At 34.7% G+C, this 25,475-nt stretch overlaps 1 protein-coding gene and 1 pseudogene across 1 annotated transcript; both read left to right on the forward strand.

Moving 5' to 3' along the window:
• The first annotated feature begins 1,154 nt into the window (after window positions 1-1,154).
• LOC149579930 (guard cell S-type anion channel SLAC1-like) lies at window positions 1,155-2,949 on the forward strand. The gene is made up of 6 exons (XM_089802749.1): window positions 1,155-1,171; window positions 1,666-1,729; window positions 1,795-1,923; window positions 2,029-2,125; window positions 2,229-2,350; window positions 2,494-2,949. The coding sequence occupies exons 1-6, from the start codon at window positions 1,155-1,157 to the stop codon at window positions 2,947-2,949; spliced, it is 885 nt and encodes a 294-aa protein (XP_089658875.1).
• An 11,947-nt stretch (window positions 2,950-14,896) lies between these two features.
• Window positions 14,897-15,626, forward strand: LOC149579931 (S-type anion channel SLAH4 pseudogene; annotated as a pseudogene).
• The last annotated feature ends 9,849 nt before the right edge of the window (window positions 15,627-25,475 follow it).

Consider the following 25,475-nt stretch of genomic DNA (forward strand, 5'->3'; position numbering starts at 1 on the left):
GTTTGGATAAAAATGATTGTACTCCAGAAATTGAAATAGTTGTGAATTCTCTCATCAATATGTCACTATAAAAGTCAACTTGTCTGATACTGTTCTGAACGAAAAAGACGTTTAATGTTGAGAAATTACGTAGCAAATTCGACAACTATATTTGCGTGATAGTCATATGCAAAATACTTTCCATAACATGATCTAGCCAACTGGTACCATTAAATAAAATATTTTTCCTTTCTAAGTTATTATTATGATAGCTTGTTTTCATCTTCTTTATAATTGACATGCACCATCTTTAAACAAATTCTTATTTATAATGATTGGCACACGAATTTGTATCATGCTATAAGTGAAAATCTCCTACTTGAAGTTTGTAATTTTTAGATTTATTCATGATATGACATGTCTTGGTGGTAATCATAATCTGGATTTTGGTTCGTCACCATGCACATCAATGCCAGAAATCCAAGTTCTTTCTAGAATACTTATTCTAGAATAGAAAATGGGGGTCCATATTCCTATTCTTTGTTTGGTTCAGCCAAAATTTGACGGGGAATTCATGAACCCAAAAATTTATGTTTTCTAAAATAAATAAAACTGGAATAGCAATACATATTTCAATTCCACCTATTTAGGTGGAATTGCAAAACCTCATTTTTGGGCTAAATTGGAATACTTATTCCTATTTTATTTCATATTCCAAATTCAGATTTGGTACATCCAAACGAAGAATTCAAAATTTTAAGAATTTACATATGCCTATTCCACTTGTATTCCCACTGCCAAATAAACCCTTAGTAGATAAACATTTGATATAATTCATGGTTCCATATCAAATGCCTGTAATGACCTATTGTAGTCTTAGTGGGCTGAGTGGATGCTTATAAATCGAAATGATCCATTTTCAATGCCACCCTAGACGCTTGATGGCACACACTTCTTGGCAAGTTGCAAGAGTTGTGCCTGAACAGAACACTCATGTTAGTCAATGGTCAAATATATCTTTTTATCGATTTCTGTAAGTCGCATCCATTTACCTGTCAGCTTGAGATTCCAAGCAAAAAAATCATAATATTCTTTGACTTCGATTTTGTCTTGGTTGTTTTGTCTATCATCGAAATTACAAATCTAAATTCTTGCCTATTGTCAGAGTGAAAGCAATGGAAAACGGCGATTCGTAAATGGTGTTCTTTATAAGGTTTGATTAATTGTCAAGCATTCATTTAGACGAGTCGTTAGAATAGAACACGTATCTAAGAAATCAATTAGGCTTTGCTAAACGTTTGCTATACAGCTAGCAGCATAATTTAAGAACACAAATTAGCTGCATTAGGAGATATTTTCTACGGGAAGCAAAATAATTTTATATATTGTAGTATACTTAGGAAACATCAATTTGGAAATTTGGAAACTGGAGTCTGCACAACTGGTATTGCACGTCATTTATGGTATAGGAGCACAAAATTAAATTGCCTTTTATTTCAACTTGGCTTTGTCAATAAAAGCAATTGGATGCTCCAAGGATTCCCATCTTCAAAGTTTTAGAAGATGGACTACCAGAATCCTCTTCACTGCAGCGTAATTCCCAATGATATTCAAAATGAGAAGATGATTTCAATACCCTTAGAACGATCAATGGCTTAAGGAGGTACTGAATTTCGTGCTTTGCAGCCTGCAATCGAGCGAGTCTCTTCCGTATGTTATTCGGGGGATTACAACGGGCAAAACTTATCAGGTAGTACAAATAAGGCCTGTGAAGATCAATGGTTCATTTAAGATAAATCTCACTCGGCCTTGCAGAGTCTTCCATTACCGGAAAGACAATCCTCCCTGAGCTGGCCTACGTCGCCTAGAAATAAATTTAGTGGAAAAGATGTTCAGTCATTAGATAACTTATACATCTACGAACGTTGTTTATCCATCCAACAGGTAAGCTTTTCTGCAAAAAAATCCATTTTATGTTATAAATAAAGCTCAACTAAATAAATAATGCTAGTTTTAACTATTTATCTTGGGGGCAAAAATGTCAAGCAGGAGCGAATGGATTCGAAAGCACAGGGTAAATTACCGTTTTTGATAAGAAATTCATTCTGGGCACTTTCACATATGCCTCGGCCTCTGCAGTCAAACGGTTCTTTGGAAAACTCTAGACGAGAACACCTCGTCTTTTATTCATTTTCCTTTCAAGATCCCAAGTCACTTCACATTTATGCTATGGTTGCTTGCTTTATTAGGATTTCTCATGATATCGGGAGCTTACATGCTAAAATGCGTGTTTCATTTTGAGACTGTTCGCATTGAGTATTACGATCGTGTAAGAGTGAACTATTTCTTTGTACCGTGGATTGCAGGAATGGTATTAAGGTTGGGACTTCCTTCTTCTTTCGGCTACTCTTAAACATCACACATTAAGGAGAAAATTAAGTTGGAAAAAAAAAATCAATTTTGACTATTTAACACTTTTAGTTTTGGAATGAAACTTAATGTATGATGTTTAAGCCGTCCGCTTCCTTTGACAAAGTCCATCCTTTGGTCTACTATATGTTTATGGCTCCCATCGCAATCTTAGAGCTCAAAATCTACGGTCAACGGTTCACCAAAGGAAAGAGGTCGCTGGCTCGAGTCGCAAACCCATCCACTCATTTGTCTATAATCAGAAATTTTGTCTTTGCCCGGGTCGCAGCAAAGGTAGATTGGAGAGAAATTGCACTGTTCCTTTTTACTGTGGGATTTATTCATTATGCGGTCGTGTTCATAACACTTTACCAGAGACTCTCCTCGGACATCACTGTTTCCAGAAAGATATTCCCAGTGTTCTTTCTATTTGTTGCAGCTCCAAGCTTGGCAAGCCTCGCGTGGGAAGAAATATCGGGAACGTTCGATACGTTCTCCAAGATGCTGCTTTTCCTCTCACTTTTCTTATGCTCTGCTTTGGTGAGTATTGTGATCAGATAGCACAATTAAAAAAATAAAATTTGAATTTTGCATCAGATTAATTGAATTAGAATACTAATTACACAAACTTTCTTCACCTTTGAACTTTCAGATAATGAGAATCGATTTCTTCCGGAACACTGTATAGAAAGTATTAATGATATGGTGGGCATGTGCATATCCAATCACGACAACATCAGTGGCCGCACTGAGATATGCAGAGAATGTGAAGCATCCCATTGCTCGTACAATGGCTTTTGTTCTCTGTTCTGTTTCCATGGTGATGTTACTAATTCTTGCACTGTTAACTATGGTTAGCATGGTAGTAGCTAGGGACCACTATTTTCGGATGACACCGTCATCATTATTTGCTATGAGACTCAAAGAAAAGATCTCTTGCGAGCTAAACGATCTCGAGGCTCTTGCTAGTCCTTATTTAAATACATTGTACACTATGATCTACAATTGTCACCATGGCAAGTTCTAAAATCATTTCTGGTTTTCTATAATAAACTTTCTCAATTTCTTCACTCGATAACATCAACTCCAAGGCGATACAACAATATAGATATCATAAAAACTACATTCGTTGTTTTTGTTGTGTATTCTGAAAGGATTTAAACAAAGAAATTAAATGTCGCAATAAGAAGAAATACACAACACTGGATTTATCCTGGTTCACCACAATAGTGGCTACGTCCAGACTGCAGAGTATTGAATTAATAAGAAAAAGTTATTTACAAAATGAGTAGGAGCTGCATATAAATGGGCTCCAATAATATTACAAATGAAGAGTCTTTGGAAACCAAGAGACTCGATTATTGGAGGGAACAAAGATGATTGTTGGCCTTCACAATATCAACAAACTCCCACCTGAAGGACAACCAATGTTGCAACTGATCACCCAATACCCTGCTCAAAAAATGATCTATCTTTTTTTCACAAGCCCAAGGGAAGTTCTAGCATATTCGAACTTCTCTTTGGCAACAACCTTCGTGAATATATCAGCCAGATTGATTTTGGTGTCAATCTTGACAACATTCAGCTTGCCCTCTTCGACTGCATGACGAACAAAGTGAGCATGTGCAATAACATGCTTGGAGCGACGTTGGGATGACTGATTATGTGCCATGAAGATCACACTACGGTTGTCACAAAATAGATTATATTCATTTTGACGAACTTTCAAGTCACCAAGTAACCGCTGAAGCCAAATCATTTCCCTTACACCCTCAGAAAGAGCTAAGTATTCAAATTCAGTTGAAGAAAGAGCAATGGAATGTTGCAACCGTGATGCCCAGCTAATTGCAGCTCCAGCAAATGTGAAGGTGTAACCAGTGGTAGGCCTTCGTTTATCCAAGTCTCCAACAAGATTAGAATCAGTGTAACCTTGTAGCTGAATTTTGTTTCCGCCAAAACATAAAACATAATCTGAAGTGCCTTTTAGATACCTTAGTATCCATTTGACAGCTTCCCAATGAGCTTTTCCGGGATTGCTCATGAACTTGCTCACAACTCCCATGGCATGAGCAATGTCGGGGCGAGTAGAAACCATAGCATACATAATACTACCAATGGTTGATTTGTATGGAATTTTCTCCATAAATTCTTTTTCTTCTTGTGTTTGAGGACATAATTCAGAACTTAATCGAAAGTGAACAGCAAGAGGAATAGTAGTTACTTTTGATTTAGCCATGCCAAATCTGTCAACAACTGTGTCAATGTATTGTTTTTGAGGCAAAGTGATTTCCCTCTTTTTCCTATCCCTTGTGATTGTCATACCAAGAATCTTCTTGGCCACCCCTAAGTCTTTCATTGCAAATTGGCTTGCCAATTTTTGCTTCAACTCATTAACGATTCTTTTGTTTGTGCTAGCTACTAACATGTCATCGACATAAAGAAGAAGGATGAAAAACTCTCCACTTGGAAGTTTCTTGAAGTAGACACATGTGTCTGATTCACATCTTGTGAAATTATGCTCAGCCATGAAGCGATCAAATTTTACATACCATTGTCTTGGGGCTTGTTTCAGGCCATACAAGCTCCGATTTAATTTGCAATAAAGGTGTTCATGTCTCTTCTTTACGAACCCTTGTGGCTGCTCCATGTATAGTTCTTCTTCTACATCACCATGTAGGAAAGTGGTTTTCACGTCAAGTTGTTCTAATTCAAGATCCCATGCAACTGCTAATCCCAGAACAGTTCGGATAGTTGTCATTTTGACAATTGGTGAGAAGATTTCATTGAAATCTATCCCTTGTTTTTGATCAAATCCCTTTACCACCAATCTGGCTTTGAAGCATTTATTGCCTTTCGCTTCATCTTACACACGATATATCCACTTGTTCCTAAGTGGTGTTCGATTAGGCGGAAGAGAGACCAAATCCCAGGTTCGATTCTTGAGTAAGGAATCCATTTCTTCATGCATCGTTGTTTGCCATTTATCACTATTGACATCATTGAGAGCTGCTTTGAATGTAGGCGGTTCTGAAAATTCTGAAACTAGAATTGAAGGCTCTGCTTCTTCAGCGTACAATAATTCATAATCAAAGAATTTAGCCGGCATTCTCTGTTCTCTTGTGGATCTGCTCATTTGGGGTTCTCTGTTCTCTGGTTGAACCAATTCAAATGGAGAACCGGTTACACTAGTTCGCTGGTTTAAATGTTGAATGCCCTCTCTGCTGCTTGAGAACATATTATTATGAAGTGTGCCTTCTCCATGTGATATATTTGTATTGGGTGCCTCAAAACCGGTTTGTAAACTATGTTGTTTTGGAGACATGTTACCTCTACCTTCCATATTACCTACATGGTGAAAGGGTCTTTGACTGCCATGAAACTGTCGTGAAACTATCTCCTCTGCATGAAGCTATTCCCGTGAATTACCAAGATGCTGGTCTGTGCTCCCACCATGATTACCCTGCACATTAATGTCCTGCAAATCAATTTGTAGACCCTGTGAAATAGCTCTAACACATTGCGGATGGAGTTTTGCACCCTGTACATTCACCTTTGTTACGTGCGTTTGAACCTGGTTTTCATTTGCCCCTTGCGGATTATGTGCAGGCTGCGGATTAGTTGGACCTACACTCTGAAATTGCCCACGTGTATTGCCAAGATTGTGGCTTGAGTTTCCACCATGCTCAAATGGATATAGTGACATACGTTTACTGTGAGTGCTCTGTATATAGACGGGATTGCCATGGATATCAATTGGCACAGCCTGCGAATTACTCTCATCCTCCAAATTGTTGTCCTGCGGTTCTATTTTCCCACCCTGCATTGGTGGATGAGTTTAATAGTCCTTTGACTGATAGCGCATTGTAGTAAGAGGATCCCTTGTACTTTGGTTTGAAAAACTTTCACAAGCTTGATCGTGATGGAGAGACAAATTCCTATCATGAGAAGAGATATCAAAAAACTCTTGTGTAGAACTATCATCATGTCTTGTGTTCCCAGGAGTGGAAGAAGATGAAAAATTTGGAAATAGTACATAGGTGGGACTATATGAAATAGTGTTAGAAACTGTTTGTGGATTCAATCCAACATTCCTTTGTGCAGCGATTGGCACAAATTCTTTTCAGACATTTCCTAAGAATTTAATGCTAGAAAGGTTTTCTCATTGAAGACAACGTCTCTGCTTCTCATAATCTTCTTATCAATTAAGCTCCAAAGCTTGAAGCCAAACTGATCCTCTCCATAGCCAACGAATATGCAAGGCTCAGATTTAGGGTCCAGCTTGCTTATTTTTTCTTTGGGCACATGTGCAAAAGCCTGACAACCAAAAACTTTAAGATGAGAATAAGAGAGTCTTCTACCTTGCCATTCCTCTTCTGGAATTCCAAAGTTCAACTTTGAAGAAGGACTTCGATTAATGAGATATACCGCTGTATTACATGCCTCAGCCCAGAATTCTTTTCCCAATCTTGCATTAGAAAGAATACACCGAGGTTTCTCCATTATTGTCCTATTGAGTCTTTCCGCTGCCCCATTTTCTTGAGGGGTGTAGGGCACAACTTTCACCCTACGAATACCATTATCTGCACAATAATTGTCGAACTCCAGCGAACAAAACTCACCTCCATTATCCGTTTTTAAACATTTGATCTTATGGCCCCTTTGGTTTTCAACAAAAGCTTTGAAAACTTTAAATTTAGAAAAGAATTTAGATTTATTCGCCATCATATATATCCATACTTTCCTAGTACAGTCATCAAGGAATGTAACAAAAAAATTTGAACCTCCTAAAGAGCTTACCTCAGCCGAACAAAAGACATTTGAGTGTACAAGTTCCAATGGTATCTCCTTGAGATCATGTCCATCTTTCAAGAAAGTGGCCCGCTTTTGTTTTCCGTAAAGACAATGTTCACAAAATTGCAAGTTTGTTGATTGGAGACCTAGTAGTTGATCCCTTTTGAGCATTATCTCAAGGCCCTTTTTGCTCATGTGGCCTAATCTTTGATGCCAAAGTGCTGCATCGCTGCCCATGACTATCATAGCAGCCCCTATTTCAGTAGGCTTCTCAAGGAGATAAAGATTGCCAACTTTGTTTCCCTTGGCAATTATTCTCAAACCCTTGGTAACTTTCCAAGTATCCGGATATAAGAATGGATAATATCCTTGGGCAAAGAGCTGACTAACTGAAAGTAGCATGGAAAGAAGCTCCGAAATCTACCACCCAAGAATATGATTTTGTGTCACTTGTAGAAAGAACTAAAGCACTTTCATCTTTCTCATAGGCTTTATTTGCTTCCATGTTTCTCACATTTTCTTGTGCTTTCTTGTAAGCCCGACAATTTCTCTTTGTGTGGCCAGGCTTACCACAAAACCAGCATTCACCATTCCTACCTCTTGACCTTGAATGATTGGGTGACTTTGATCTACGCTGATTGTAATTATTATTTCCTCTATGATGGCTTCTTCCTCTTCTCTCAGTGCTGACCATAGTGAGAGCATCACCGAACGAGGAGTCTTTGTTACTCCTTCTCATGTCTTCACTTAATAAAGTGGCAACAACTTCATCATAGGCAAGCTTTGACTTCGTAGAACTTGAAGTACTTACAGCTGTAACTACGGGATCCCAACTGTCAGGTAAAGAACATAACAAGATAATTTCTTTGGATTCGTAATCTTGAGTCATACCAACCGAGCTCGCTTGACATAATAGGGTGTTCAAATCATTTATATGATTTGACATTGCAATCCCTTCCTTCATTTTCAGTTTGTAGAGTTTCTTCATAATGAAGATTTTGTTTGCAGCCGACGTCATTTGATACATATTCTAAAGTTTGTCCCAAACATCTTTCGTTGACGTCTCATTTGAGACATTGAACAAGACATTTTTCGGTAGTGAGAGGAAAATGGATGCCATAGCCTTGTCAACCATATTTTGCCAATCTTCATCAGTCATTGTAGATGGTTTCTTAGACTTTCCTTCGATTGCGAGAGCCAAGTCTTGCTTAACCAGCAAGGAACGCATCTGCACTTTCCATAGGCTGCAATTCCTGCCTGTAAATTTCTCTATTTTCAAATCCTCCATCTTTCCAGATAATTCAACACTGATTTTCCAATCTGCACACCTTGTGCTCTGATACCAATTGAAAGGATTTAAACAAAGAAATTAAATGTCACAATAAGAAGAAATACACAACACTGGATTTATCCTGGTTCACCACAATAGTGGCTATGTCCAGACTGCAAAGTATTGAATTAATAAGAAAAATTTATTTACAAAATGAGCAGGAGCAGCATATAAATGGGCTCCAATAATATTCCAAATGAAGAGCCTTTGGAAACCAAGAGACTCGATTATTGGAGGGAACAAAGATGATTGGTTGCCTTCACAATATCAACATATTCAAATTTAAGCTCGGCTCGCTTTCTGTATGAAGTGTGAGTTGGATTATCGAAATATTAGCATGGCCATCCATTAATGAAATATAAGATTAATGAATCCAGTTTAGGAAAGCCAAATTTGACTCGTTCACTCATTACCGCCGAAAGTAATCGATCGACGAAGTACCTCTCCTCTAATCGACTGGTTTTCTCCAAACTTGAATCTTTTCATTACGTACGGATGGCATACAAGCACATTCTCAGATTGCAACTACAATCTATAGTTCAACTTCCTATCTCGCCAAGAGTCGTGATTGATCATCTCGTGTGGACAAATTCCAAACATTTTAAGCATTCAACGAAATAGGGCATATTTTCAAATACCACAAAATAGAAATGGACAGTGGATCCATATGGTTACTGTGTAGCCATTGAATTTAACCTGTGACATTGACAAGCTTTACATGAGATATCCCTTGACGCAAATTATGCTCCCTCTGCCTACGCATCCCATTCAATGTTCTTTTGTCATTTGAATGACTTCAGGCAGAATAGACTTCTGAATTAGAATTCTATACGCTCATATAAACCGAACCTAGTAATCAAAATTGTAATAACTCAGAAATTATGACTTATATAGGCTTGAGGATTTGAATATAATTCTGTTTCTAGAAAATTTCAATATTAAATTTGTAAATTTGTGAGAATCGTCAATTTTTTCTAAACAGTTTCCAGAATGGAAATGCTTAATTTTCCAAATTCAAATCAAAATACTAAATAAAATTAAAATTTGATTACGAATTACAGTCTTGATGGTTGAAAATATCGTATGTTTTCCAACACTATATATACATATATATATACATATATATATATATATATACATATATATATACATATATATATATATACATATATATATATATATATATACATATATACATACATACATACATATATACATATATACACATATATATATATATATATATATATACATATATACATATATACATATACACACACACACACACACACACACACATATATATTTATATGCTTGAGGTTTTTAATACTGTTACATTTTTTATAGCTGCAAATTGGACATAATGATATTTTCTTTTGACTAAATAGTGATGTCAAAGTAATATTTGATCTTTCAAAATTTCGAAAGAAACATAGTCAAAACTTCTACTAATGATCGTCAAGCTTTGCAGTTTAAGATTCGAAAAATTGTTGATAATAAGGTTATTCATGTATCTCCTTATAATGATATCTATGTTAATTTGCATTTATTTAAATAATATTTTGGTCCCTATTATGTTGCTTCACACAATTTAACATTATCAACTTTTGTCTTAGGGTCTCATTGTCATACATATTCTGCTTTGTGAGTAGTATAGCAGGTCCTCTTTTCACTTCTCACTACAAATGGGGGACAAGCAAACATCATCCATATTTTTCATTATTTCAACGATTCACTATTTCCTTTAGTTCAATGTTATTTGCTTGTCATGTAACATCCAATCTTATATTATTAGAAAGTAGGTTTTCATGGTAGATAGATCACTTCCTTAAAATTTTGAAATAAAAACACTAAAAAAAGAATTCATCTTAAGGGAGGGCATACATATTCCCCTTCTTTTCATATGTCTTGGATTTGGTTGACTAGCATCACACACACACTTGCTAGACAATTTGACCTATCCTTGTACACTCTAAAATCTTTCTCATGGATTAGTGAATATGGATTTTGAGTTGTTCTCAGGGCACTTTTTCTTTGTGGGCTTGATATGCTTCCTAGGTTATCCTCAAATCTTGGCATTACTACTTCATCTCTCCCTTTCACATATCTTTTCTCTGTATGCATTAGGCACAATGCTAAAGCATGGATTATTTGTTGGAAGATACCATCCTTGACACACTCTCTCTCCTTTGCATGCACATATGCTCAATCTCATCTATGGGTCATACATAACAATTTTCTAAATTCCCATACATGGGTAACACAATCTTACTAGACTTTACCATGTTAATACAAAAAATGTTGATCATTGGGAGTGCCTTCTAATAGGTTGGTTAATTGGTTATCACCCTATTTGACTCTTTCAATGCCATCTTTTGTAACAACTCTTTCAAGTGATCCATAGTAAGGTGACCACTCTACTTGGCAAGATAATTACCCCCTTTCCCTCTATGCTTCTTTTCATATTGTGATTTCTTTTTTATTATGATCTTGGAGCTATAAAGGGCATAATCTATTTGGGAATTGGGTGACTAGTGGTCTCCTTGATCATAATAAGATAATCTGATGTCTTGTGCTCTACTTTACCGAGAGTTTAATTCGAGTCCATACTTTCTCTAAAGTGGTGGCTACATGTACCATCTTAAATTGGAAGCACTCCAATTTAATGAAAGTTTAACACCCATTTAATGCAATGCTATCATTTATTTATATTTATCTTCTATATTTCCTCCATTTGAATAATTAATCTCATCTCATTGGACCTTTTATTAATTTAGAATTAATATAAATGTGCTAACTTTTATTTCTCTTAAACATGCTATCCTCATTTATTCAATAATTTAAATAAATATTTAAAATTTATTCCATGTTAAATAATACTTTATTTTTAGGTAATAGCACAAACTTGGGTCGTAATTTTGCAGAAGTCAATTTTGAAGAATGAGATCTTTTCAGAAATAGCTACTCGGTTTTAACAAATCAGGTACCTGTTATAGTTCAAGCACCTGCCTGAAGCATGTTTTAAAAATTAGGTACCCAACTTTAAATATATTGGTACCCATTTCTAGAAGACTATAAAACCCATTTTTTGCGAGGAGTTTCTAGTCATTTTTACTGGAGTGTAAAATGGGAGCCTGATTTTAGCATGGAAACAAGAGCTCGATTTCAGATTTCTTCTGACCCCCTCTTTTTTTTAGTGTACCAAGTATTTTTCTTTGTTTTCTACTATTTTATTTCATTGTTTTTAGTCTCATACTTTGTAATTTTGTCAATTTATTTATTTATTTTCACATTTAATATGTAGAATTGTAAGTTTCCATTGTTAATAGTTTTATCTTTAAATTATTGTATCTATTCATTTAAATAGTTTGATATATGTTCATAATTTTTTTTTGTAGATGTTCACTTAAAAATTATTATTTTAGATGTTTCGATGTATTTAATGAAAATTACAATGTTGAATGATTGGATAGATGTAAATTAGATTGTTTAAACATGTAATTACATTGATATTTTAGATTTATTTCAACTAAATAGTAATTGATTATAAATTACTTTGTAAACCATATTAGAAAAAAGTAAAACGAACTATATTCCTAAGTTTAAGCTCAACATAACCATAATTGTTCAATAATTTAATCTAAAGCATAAACATAAAACTAAGTATTTAATGCGCTTCATTACCTTAAAACCATAATTTTAACTCTAAATCCTAGATTCATGTAACTCTAATTGTAAGCTCAACTCTTTAATCCTATCTTTAACTCAATCTCTAACCCCAAATAGTCATACATAACCATTTATCCTTAATACAACCTTAGCCGTAATTATGACATTTAAATGTAGACAAGCTCTTAAATTCTATTTGTGTTTTTCAATAAGTAATGTTTCCCTCGAAATCAAATGTAATTTTAAATCCCCTGCTCCCAATTATCTAGACCATCCTATCCATTTATCATTTCATTATTTAGTTAGATAAATTTTACAACAAAATTTTCAATAATTTGATGAGCATAACTTTTTTAATAAAACTACACACTAACCATAAACATAGTATTAACCTTGATATAAAATCTCACTCTCATCATAATTCTAATCCTTGGCCTAACACTAATTAAAATTGAGAAACCTAACCCTGATCATTAATACTATTACATTTTTTATAGCTATAAATTGCACACAATGATATTTTCTTTTGACTAAATAGTGACTCCAAAGTAATGCTTGACCTTTTAAAATGTAGAAAGAAACATAGTCAAAACCTCTACTGATGATTGTCAAGCTTTTCATTTTAAGATTCAAAAAATTGTTGATAATCAGGTTATTCACATATCTCCTTATAATGATACCTTTGTTAATATGCATTTATTTAAATAATATTTCGGTCCCTATTATGTTTCTTTGCACCATGTAACATTGTGAGCCTCTATCATTGGGGCTCATTGTCATACATGGTCTACTTTGTGAGTAGTATAGTAGGTCCTCTTTTCACTTCTTCCTACACTTGGGGGACAAGTGAACACCATCCATATTTTTCATTCTTTCAAGGATTCACTATTTCCTTTAGTTCAATATTATTTGCTTGTTATGTAACATCCACTCTTATATTATTAGAAAGTGGGTTTTCATGATAGATAGATCACTTACCTTGGAGATTCATAATATTGTGTTATGCTTTTCAAGGATTTACCTTTTTTCTTTTTATATAGTGTCTCATTTCACCCTACCCTTCTATGACCTCATAGGGTTGTGAGCTCTTTGGTTTGGGCTAGGTGTTTCTTGTGGATATTATTTCTATTCTAAGATTTCTTTATATTTCTTCATCACTTCCTTAATATGTTGAAATAATAATGAAAAATCATCTTAAGAGGGACATACATATTCCCCTTCTTTTCATATGTCTTGGATTTGCTTGACTAGCATGATACACACACTTGCTAGAATATTTGACCTATCCTTGCACACTCTCAAATCCTTTTCATAGATTAGTAAATATGGATTTTGAGTAGTTCTAAGGGTACTTTAGCCTTGTGGGATTGATATGCTTCCTAGGTTATCGTCAAATCTCTACATTACTACTTCATCCATCCCTTTCACATATCTTTTCCCTTTATGGATTAGGCATAATGCTAAAGCATGGATTATTTGTTGGAAGAGAGCATCCTTGATATTGGGTCTCTCTCTCCTTTGGATGCAAATATGCTCAATATCATCTATGGGCCATACATAACAATTTTCTTAAGTCCTATACATGGGTAGCACAATCTTGCTAGACTTTACCATGGTAATATGATGAGGGCACAATCCAAGACCAAAATGAACACAATAGGAAAAAGGAAATATTAATAATAAAAGTGATATCCTCTTACATTCAGTAATGAGTATAAACTCAAAGACGTGCCCTATGTGTTTAGAATGTAGTCTGATCCTAGAGAAAAACTCTCCAATAGTACCTTCTCCCAAACTAGAAGGTTCTAAAAACCACATCAAAACTCGATGTAAAATTAGAAAAATCGAGAAATGGTAGTGCAACTGCCAATAGAAATAACTTTTGATCTGGGACATTCCTGCAACATTTCTTTACTATGCATGGTACCATGTATAGATCAAAATACATCATAATGGTAATGAAATTGAACATGAGTTTTTAAAACATGTGATTTTATCCTTATTAATCCTTACATACCATGGTTTACACTTTTCAAAAAATCTTTGACTAATGATAATAGCTAACACCTTACCATCTACAAATTTTCTGAACAATCTAGTTTGAGTTCAGATGAGGATCTTCAGCTGATTTCTAAGCAAGAGGTTGGTCCTAACGCTTAGGCTTCTTCTAGACCCTTTTCATAGCACTCCTTCTAGGTTATGCTCAAGGAGTTGAAAAAGTAGTGGCCCTTATATTGTGCTGAGGGTTGATGCCAGCATGTGTCTATTAGTTTTTGGCCCATGCTAGTTGCTGGTTGCTAATTAGTACTGGTTCGTTTCTACTTGTCTAATAGTTTAGTTTTTAAAGGACCTCACTTTTTGTTAATGCTTCTCTTTCTATCCACTAGTAATGATGTTAGTTTTTGTCAAAAGATTCAGACTCTATCCCACTTTATCTAATGAATATATTAAAAATATTAATCTGACAAATGAAAAATAAATTTTTGAAAAATGTAAATAAAAGTGAAAAATTAAAAGGAACTCACAGTTTAAAAAAAGATAGTAACATAGCACAGCGATGAATGAACTCGACATGTAAATTGTAGCATATCATGTTTGACATCAAAGTACAAATTTGAGTGATTTCTAAATATTGGATATGACTGAAGTTGGACAAACATCGTCAACGAAGCAAATAGTCCTAGAAGGCATAATCTTATACGCCATCATTTAATGTTTATGTCTCCCATCGCAATCTTAGAGCTCAAAATCTACGGTCAACGGTTCACCAAAGGAAAGAGGTCACTGGCTCGAGTCGCAGCAAAGGTAGATTGGAGAGAAATTGCACTGTTCCTTTTTACTGTGGGATTCATTCATTATGCGGTCATGTTCATAACACTTTACCAGAGACTCTCCTCAGACATCACTGTTTCCAGAAAGATATTCCCAGTGTTCTTTCTATTTGTTGCAGCTCCAAGCTCGGCAAGCCTCGCGTGGGAAGAAATATCGGGAACATTTGATACGTTCTCCAAGATGCTACTTTTCCTCTCACTTTTCTTATGCTCCGCCTTGGTGAGTATTGTGATCAGATAGCACAATTAAAAAAATAAAATTTGAATTTTGCATCAGATTAATTGAATTAGAATACTAATTACACAAACTTTCTTCACCTTTGAACTTTCAGATAATGAGAATCGATTTCTTTCGGAACACTGTACAGAAAGTATCAATGATATGGTGGGCATGCGCATATCCAATCACGACAACATCAGTGGCCGCACTGAGATATGCAGAGAATGTGAAGCATCCCGTTGCTCGTACAATGGCTTTTGTTCTCTCTTCTGTTTCCATGGTGATGTTACTAATTCTTGCACTGTTAACTATGGTTAGCATGGTAGTATCTAGGGACCACTGTTTCCGGATGACACCGTCATCATTATTTGCTACGAGACTCAAAGAAAAGTTCTAAAATCATTTCTGATTTTCTGTAATAAACTTTCTCAATTTCTTCACTAGATAACATCAACTCCAAGGTGATACAACAATAAAAATATCATAAGAACTACATTCGTTGTTTTTGTTGTGTATTCAAATTTAAGCTCGGCTCGCTTTTTGTATGAAGTGTGAGTTGGATTATCGGAATATTAGCATCGCCATCCATTAATGAAATATAAGATTAATGAATCCAGTTTAGGAAAGCCAAATTTGATTCGTTCATTCATTACCACCAAAAGTAATCGACCGACGAAGTACATCTCCTCTAATCGACTGGTTTTGTACAAACTTGAATCTTTTCATTCCTATCCCCCCAAGAGTCGTGATTGATCATCTCGTGTGGAAAAATTCCAAACATTTTAAGCATTCAACGAAATAGGGCATATTTTCAAATACCACAAAACAAAAATGGACAGTGGATCCATATGGTTACTGTTTAGCCATTGAATTTAACCTGTGACATTGACAAGCTTTACATGAGATATCTGTCGACGCAAATTATGCTCCCTCCGCCTACACATCCCATTCAATGTTCTTTTGTCATTTGAATGACTTCAGGCAGAATAGACTTCTGAATTAGAATTCTATAAGCTCATATAAACCGAACCTTGTAATCAAAATTGTAATAACTCAGAAATTATGACTTATATAGGCTTGAGGATTTGAATATAATTTTGTTTCTAGAAAATTTCAATATTATATTTGTAAATTTGTGAGAATCGTCAATTTTTTCTGAACAGTTTACAGAATGGAAATGCTTAATTTTCCAAATTCAAATCAAAATACTAAATAAAATTAAAATTTGATTATGAATTACAGTCTTGATGGTTTAAAACATCCAATGTTTTCCAACACTATATATACATATACATATATATATATACATATATATATATATATATATATATATATACATATATATATATATATATACATATATATATATATACATATACATATACATATATACATACATATATATATATACATATATATATACATATATACATACATATATACATATATACATATACACACACACACAGACATATATATATATATATATATATATATATATATATATATATGCTTGAGGTTTTGAATACTGTTACATTTTTTATAGCTGCAAATTGGACATAATGATATTTTCTTTTGACTAAATAGTGATGTCAAAGTAATATTTGATCTTTCAAAATTTTGGAAGAAACATAGTCAAAACCTCTACTAATGATCGTCAAGCTTTGTAGTTTAAGATTGCAAAAATTGTTGATAATAAGGTTATTCATGTATCTCCTTATAATGATATCTATGTTAATCTGCATCTATTTAAATAATATTTTGGTCCCTATTATGTTTCTTCGCACCATGTAACATTGTCAATTTCTGTCTTAGGGTCTCATTGTCATACATATTCTGCTTTGTGAGTAGTCTAGCAGGTCCTCTTTTCACTTCTCCCTAAACTTGGGGGACAAGCAAACATCATCCATATTTTTCATTATTTCAAGGATTCACTATTTCCTTTAGTTCAATATTATTTGCTTGTCATGTAACATCCAATCTTATATTATTAGAAAGTATGTTTTCATGGTAGATAGATCACTTACCTGGGAGACTCGTAATATTGTGTTATCCTATTCAAGGATTTAATTTTTCACTTTTTATACATTGTCTCATTTCTCCCTACCCTCCCATGACCTCGTAGGTTTGTGAGCTCTTTGGTTTGAACTGGGTGTTTCTTGTGGATATTATTTCTATACTGAGATTTCTTTATATTTCTTCATCACTTCCTTAAAATTTTGAGATAAAAACACTATAAAAAGAATTCATCTTATGGGAGGGCATACATATTCCCCTTCTTTTCATATGTCTTGGATTTGGTTGACTAGCATCATACACACACTTGCTAGACAATTTGACCTATCCTTGCACACTCTAAAATCTTTCTCATGGATTAGTGAATATGGATTTTGAGTTGTTCTTAGGGAACTTTTTCTTTGTGGGCTTGATATGCTTACTAGGTTATCCTCAAATCTTGGCATTATTACTTCATCTCTCCCTTTCACATATCTTTTCTCTGTATGGATTAGGCACAATGCTAAAGCATGGATTATTTGTCGGAAGTTACCATCCTTGACACACTCTCTCTCCTTTGCATGCACATATGCTCAATGTCATCTACGGGGCATACATAACAATTTTCTAAAGTCCCATACATGGGTAACACAATCTTACTAGACTTTACCATGTTAATAAAAAGAATGTTGATCATTGGGAGTGCCTTCTAATAGGTTGGTTAATGGGTTATCACCCTATTTGACTCTTTCAATGCCATCTTTTGTGACAACTCTTTCAAGTGATCCATAGTAAGGTGAGCACTCTACTTGGCAAGATAATTACCCCCTTTCCCTCTATGCTTCTTTTCATATTTTGATTTCTTTTTTATTATAATCTTGGAGCTATAAAGGGCATAATCTATTTGGGAATTGGGTGACTATTGGTCTCCTTGATCGTAATAAGATAATTTGATGTCTTGTGCTCTACTTTACCGAGAGTTTGATTCGAGTCCATACTTTCTCTATAGTGGTGGCTACATGTACCATCTTAAATTGGAAGCACTCCAATTTAATGAAAGTTGAACACCCATTTAATGCAATACTATCATTTATTTATATTTATCTTCTATATTTCCTCCATTTGAATAATTAATCTCATCTCATTGGACCTTTTATTAATTTAGAATTAATATAAATGTGTTGACTTTTATTTCTCTTAAACATGCTATCCTCATTTATTCAATAATTTAAATAAATATTTAAAATTTATTCCATGTTAAATAATACTTTATTTTTAGGTAATAGCACAAACTTGGGTCGTAATTTTGCAAAAGTCAGTTTTGAAGAATGAGATCTTTTCAGAAATAGCTACTCGATTTTAACAAATCAAGTACCTGTTATAGTTCAGGCACCCGCCCAAAGCATGTTTTAAAAATTAGGTACCCAACTTTAAATATATTGGTACCCATTTCTAGAAGACTATAAAACCCATTTTTTTCGGGGAGTTTCTGTAGGGCCCATTTGCCGTTGCACCAAAAGCAATGTTGATACCACTTGTAAGGAAACTTGGCAACAAAGAATATAACTGTTTGCACATAACCCATAATAGATCTGAAATAAACACGGAATTAAAATCCACATGCAAGAAAATAGACAACATACCCAGAAAATGTGACACAAGATATACTCTAGGAAATCCTCATTGAGGGAAAAACCCAGCCTCCAAAAGCATCCATCATCATGTATTATTCAGCAAAAAATACCTTTTCCATACAACCATGGAAGCCTTCATGGCCATAGCCACAACTGAGCAAGCTATGTGAATAAGCATGAATCCACACATCCCATGCCATGCTTCCAACCTTCACAAATGCTCCCTTGGCTAACCTGTCAAGCCTTGTCCCGCTCGACTCTTGCCTTTTGTCTTCTCCTTGCAACACTCTCTCTACAACAACTACCCTTGTGGCTACTTATATAGTAGCAAGTCCCACAAAACCGATAAGTGGTATTACATAAACCATGTGCTAAAACCATGTGCTACCTAACCCATTGACCGCACATTTAATATTGGGCATTTAATTCTTTTCCCCAATATTAAATAATTACATGAAATATTTTCACAATGTTACAATACAACTAATCAAGAATATTCCATGGGAATTTTTACATGTTGCACATCCATCTAGGAACAACATTACATAATAAAATAAAATAATAAAATAACAATATTATGCAATGTGTGCAACACCCATTATCTCAACAATCTCCCACTTGTTGTATACATTGCATAGGGTCAATCCGTAGCCACATAAATGAACAAGGGAACAATCCCTCCCATCACATCCACCATCATGGATCAAAATACACCAAGTGCTCCATCCTGGTACTCGCAACAAAATCAAAGTATCTAGCATCTCAAACATGAATGATCTCACCTCCTATTATGCCACTCCCACTAGACATACATAGAAGCTATCCAAAGAGAAAGCCACCCAACCTGTCACATTAGAAGATCAAAAAATCCTATACCAACTGAAATTCCAAGCACAAAAAAACCTGATCCAAAGGTAATCACATGTATCTGTAGTTGTCAAAATATCCATAGCTGAAATAGCACCCACAGCAAGTGCCAAACCCATCCAACTATCTATACCTCAAAGGTATAACAAGTGAATCTCATATCACTGACATATCCAATCTATAACCTGCAATCACAAGCCTCAAGAGCAATACCTACCACATATATACCAAGAGCTCCCACTACAAAAGATAATGTCAAATCTATAACCAATCCACTCAACACATATCAAAGAAGTGAATCTATGTAGTATCAAGGACATCCACAATACATAATCCAATATCTTGCAAGAATAACTCTTATAACAAGTCTCCAATGCTCTCCCAAGTTCTCCACAACCAACAGAGGAAAGAGATAAAGGAATAACCATGTCATCTCTCACATGACATGCATGAGCACAAACCAGTGATCACAATCTCTAACCAATCTCAAATCCAATGTAAGAAAATACTGAACATCCAGGAAGATAACCAAGACCAGAGAAACCATGCAAATCATAACCTGTATCATGACCTTCTACACACACCTCTAGATGTAAACTGTGCAAGAATGATCTCCTCCATTAAACCCCAACAAGAAGCCTCAAAAACACCCAAACCATACCATATAACTAATCATGGATGTAAGCCTCTCACAAGAAGATCAAACTCAATAAAACCATTCCTAAACTAAGGAATAACCATTCCTAATCCAAGGAAAATGCCCAATATAAAACCATCTCCCAAACTCAACCAGCATAACAACATATGCACATGGAGATAACCAATGCTAAACCATCTCTCAAATGAACCCTCCAGAACTAACTCATGTACCATAGCTCAAGATCCATATACATGAAAGACAAGCATAAATATAATGCAACTGAGAAAAATAATGGGCTATACCTCTCAAGTAGCAAACCGCCGAGTAGACCAAGAGTGAGGAATGACAATGCTCATCAAGATACCCAAGTCTCCAACCAAGACTTATCTAAGAACAATCTCCTCTCAAGTCCATATCAGGTGACTACCCCTCGGACTTCCTGCTGAAACCATCAACCATCCCAACAAATACTTCTCTAATCCAAGAGAAATCAGCATCACCACCGTCTCTAAGTATCCATGAGCACCTGTAACCAATCAATCCATGCCAACTCCAAATGCAACATAGCAATATCATGAAGTATCCAGCTTATCATCAGTGTACTCAATACCAAGAAACTAAACCAAGATCAATGCCAAAGTTCCAACCATGGCCTCAGGAACATAAACATGATGACATGATCTTACCATCTCAACCAAAGAGATAAAATGCTCCACATGAACACACCATAACATGTCACAACTCTAAACGCGTATCAAGAGTATACCATGATATAATAATGAAACCATCCTCATACCAAGGATAACATGCCAAATAAAAGCATAAACCACACCTTTGCCAAGAACCCTGTGAGTCCTCAAGATGCAACCATCTCCACACACCATGAAGAAAACCATCTCCACATACCAGAAAGAACCATCTCCACACACCACGAAGATAACCAAGAACTCCATGAGTCCTCAAGATCTAACCATCTTCAAACACCATGAAGATAACAAGTGCACCATGCAAATGTCAAAGACGCTTCTGCAGCAACAGGATCTAAGACAAACCTCCAACATCTACAAACACTCAATAAATATATCAATGCCAACAACTCCCACTCAACCGTGGTACCAAGTCACCTATGGCATCATAAAATCCATCCTCTCCAAACCCAGAAGATATAAACCAAACTAGGAACTAATCCTGCACTATCACCCCATCACTGTCCCAAGCTCTCACTAAACCATGTATCCAAGCTATCCATGACATAATGATGAAAAATCCATCCTCTAACCATGAGAATCAACAAAGGCATCAAACTATCAAAGAACTCAAAGTGCACATCATGAGCTCCTCAAAAGAAACCAAATAACCATGATCCTCAACCAAGAAGATATACCACCATAACCAAATCAGAAATCCAAGCTAATGAACATCAAGGATGTACCTGTATAACCAATCATATCATGCCAAAATCCATGACACCATGATCACATCCATAAACTGAGCATCTGGCTCTCAATAGTGTCCAACCTATCAACATAAAATAGTCAACCACAATCCTCCACCATGATTGTACCTGGTAACAACATCTCATCCCTTCTACATGAAGATAAAATTAGCAAATCATGTGACTTAGGGCATAGACAACCCAAATTCAAGCCACCAATCTGAATATGCATCAATAATGAAAGATCAATGGGCAAAGACAACCCATAACCAAGCTATAAATGCAACCTGTAAGTATAGACCGCTTACAACACTGCACAACTTGTAGACCCAACAAGTCATCATGCATATCCAAATCCAAACACTAATAACCATATCATCATGAGACCAATCTAAAATATGAACTGAGTATACAATGACATCAAATCTTAAATCACCAATGCCATAAACTCATAGTGTTACCATAGTCAAAATATACCTATAAACTGTTTAGATCAATATATCAACAAATAAATCATGTCAAACCTGCATCAAATCTGAACCAATGTATAGAGCTCTCCAAGAGCTTTCCGTTGACTACTCGAAGTCCAAAATCCGACTCCATATGCCCAAGTTATGCCCTAATCCATGCTTAAAATAAATAACATCTAACTTCAGGGCTCTTAAAACTTAAACAAATTTTAAAATCATAGAACCAAACCTACACCATCTTGTAGTGCTCTGAATTAGCTTTACAACGCCTATAAGAACTCTGAAATTCGATATTTTGAGAGAAAGTTATGGCTGTTTTACTAAGATAGCCTTTTTACAATTTTCAGTACGATTTTTCATTTTTTATTTTTTCAGTGACAAAAATTCCGACGAGATTAAATTTGACGGCCATCACGGGCTGAAACCAAAAAACTCTTTCATTTCCGCTTAACATGGCCAAACTAGGGCATATTATATATCAAAATTTATGGAAATGTCGACCCGGATCCAATGGTGAGGTTTGTTTTTACCCAGGAGGTCTTTTTTGCAAGCTACCCCCCAAAACCCTCATTTAAATGAAACATCCAAAAAACTCTTTTGTCCAACAGTTTCACATGCCCAAATATTTTAACATCCCATCATAACAGCAAATCCAAAACCCTCAGATCTGCAATAAATCATTCATATATCTTGCCCTTTCTTTTATCCTCTCATGCATTCCCATGGATTCAATCTAGGGTTACAATAATAAAACCATAGCTCTGATACCAATTATAGGACCCATTTTCCGTTGCACCAAAAGCCATGACTATCAGTGAACATGGAACAACACATAATTAACCACCTGTGGGCAGGGGAGCGCGTCGCATCACCCAACAATTTCTTGTCATTTTTATTGGAGTGTAAAATGGGAGCGTAATTTTAGCATGGAAACAAGAGCTCGATTTTAGATTTCTTCTGACCCCCTCTCTTTTTTAGTGTACCAAGTATTTTTCTTTTTTTTCTACTATTTTATTTCATTGTTTATAGTCTCATACTTTGTAATTTAGTCAATTTATTTATTTATTTTCACATTTAATATGTAGAATTGTAAGTTTCCATTGTTAATAGTTTTTTCATTAAATTATTGTATCTATTCATTTAAATAGTTTGATATATGTTCATAACTTATTTTTTTAGATGTTCACTTAAAAATTATTATTTTAGATGTTTCGATGTATTTAATAAAAATTACAATGTTGAATGATTAGATAGATGTAAATTAGATTGTTTAAACATGTAATTACATTGATATTTTAGATTTATTTCAACTAAATAGTAATTAATTATAAATTACTTTGCAAACCATATTAGAAAAAAGTAAAACTAACTATATTCCTAAGTCTAAGCTCAACATAACCATAATTGTTCAATAATTTAATCTAATCCATAAACATAAAACTAAGTATTTAATGTGTTTCCTTACCTTAAAACCATAATTTTAACTCTAAACCCTAGATTCATGTAACTCTAACTGTAAGCTCAACTCTTTAATCCTATCTTTAACTCAATCTCTAATCCTAAATAGTCATACATAACCATTTATCCTTAATACAACCTTAGCCATAATTATGACATTTAAATGTAGACAAGATCTTAAATTCCATTTGTGTTTTTCAATAAGTAATGTTTCCCTTGAAATCAAATGTAATTTTAAATCCCCTGCTCCAAATTATCTGGACCATTGTATCCATTTATCATTTCATTATTTAGTTAGATATATTTTACAACAAAATTTTCAATAATTTGATGAGCATAACTTTTTTAATAAAACTACACACTAACCATAAACATAGTATTAACCTTGATATAAAATCTCACTCTCATCATAATTCTAAGCCTAGGCCTAACACTAATTAAAATTGAGAAACCTAACCCTGATCATTAATACTATTACATTTTTTATAGCTATAAATTGCACACAATGATATTTTCTTTTGACTAAATAGTGACTCCAAAGTAATGCTTGACCTTTTAAAATGTAGAAAGAAACATAGTCAAAACCTCTACTGATGATCGTCAAGCTTTTCATTTTAAGATTCAAAAAATTGTTGATAATCATGTTATTCACATATCTCCTTATAATGATATCTTTGTTAATATGCATTTATTTAAATAATATTTCGGTCCCTATTATGTTTCTTTGCACCATGTAACATTGTGAGCCTCTATCATTGGGGCTCATTGTCATACATGGTCTACTTTGTGAGTAGTATAGCAAGTCCTCTTTTCACTTCTTCCTACACTTGGGGGACAAGTGAACACCATCCATATTTTTCATTCTTTCAAGGATTCACTATTTCCTTTAGTTCAATATTATTTTCTTCTTATGTAACATCCAATCTTATATTATTAGAAAGTGGGTTTCCACGGTAGATAGATCACTTACCTTGGAGATTCATAATATTCTGTTATGCTTTTCAAGGATTTACCTTTTTGCTTTTTATATAGTGTCTCATTTCACCCTACCCTTCTATGACCTCATAGGGTTGTGAGGTCTTTGGTTTGGGCTAGGTGATTCTTGTGGATATTATTTCTATTCTAAGATTTCTTTATATTTCTTCATCACTTCCTTAATATGTTGAAATAATAATGAAAAATCATCTTAAGAGGGACATACATATTGCCCTTTTTTTCCTATCTCTTGGATTTGGTTGACTAGCATGATACACACACTTGCTAGCCAATTTGGCCTATCCTTGCACACTCTCAAATCCTTTTCATAGATTAGTAAATATGGATTTTGAGTAGTTCTTAGGGTACTTTAGCCTTGTGGGATTGATATACTTCCTAGGTTATCGTCAAATCTCTACATTACTACTTCATCCATCCCTTTCACATATCTTTTCCCTTTATGGATTAGGCATAATCCTAAAGCATGGATTATTTGTTGGAAGAGAGCATCCTTGATATTGGGTCTCTCTCTCCTTTGGATGCAAATATGCTCAATATCATCTATGGGCCATACATAACAATTTTCTTAAGTCCTATACATGGGTAGCACAATCTTACTAGACTTTACCATGGTAATATGGTGAGGGCACAATCCAAGACAAAAATGAACACAATAGGAAAAAGGAAATATTAATAACAAAATTGACATCCTCTTACATTTAGTAATGAGGATAGACTCAAAGACGTGCCCTATTTGTTTAGAATGTAGTCT

This window comes from Cupressus sempervirens, chromosome 1 (genome assembly GCF_028749045.1).
Source record: "Cupressus sempervirens isolate cs-2001-9-10 chromosome 1, ASM2874904v1, whole genome shotgun sequence".
NCBI classification, from domain to species: domain Eukaryota; kingdom Viridiplantae; phylum Streptophyta; class Pinopsida; order Cupressales; family Cupressaceae; genus Cupressus; species Cupressus sempervirens.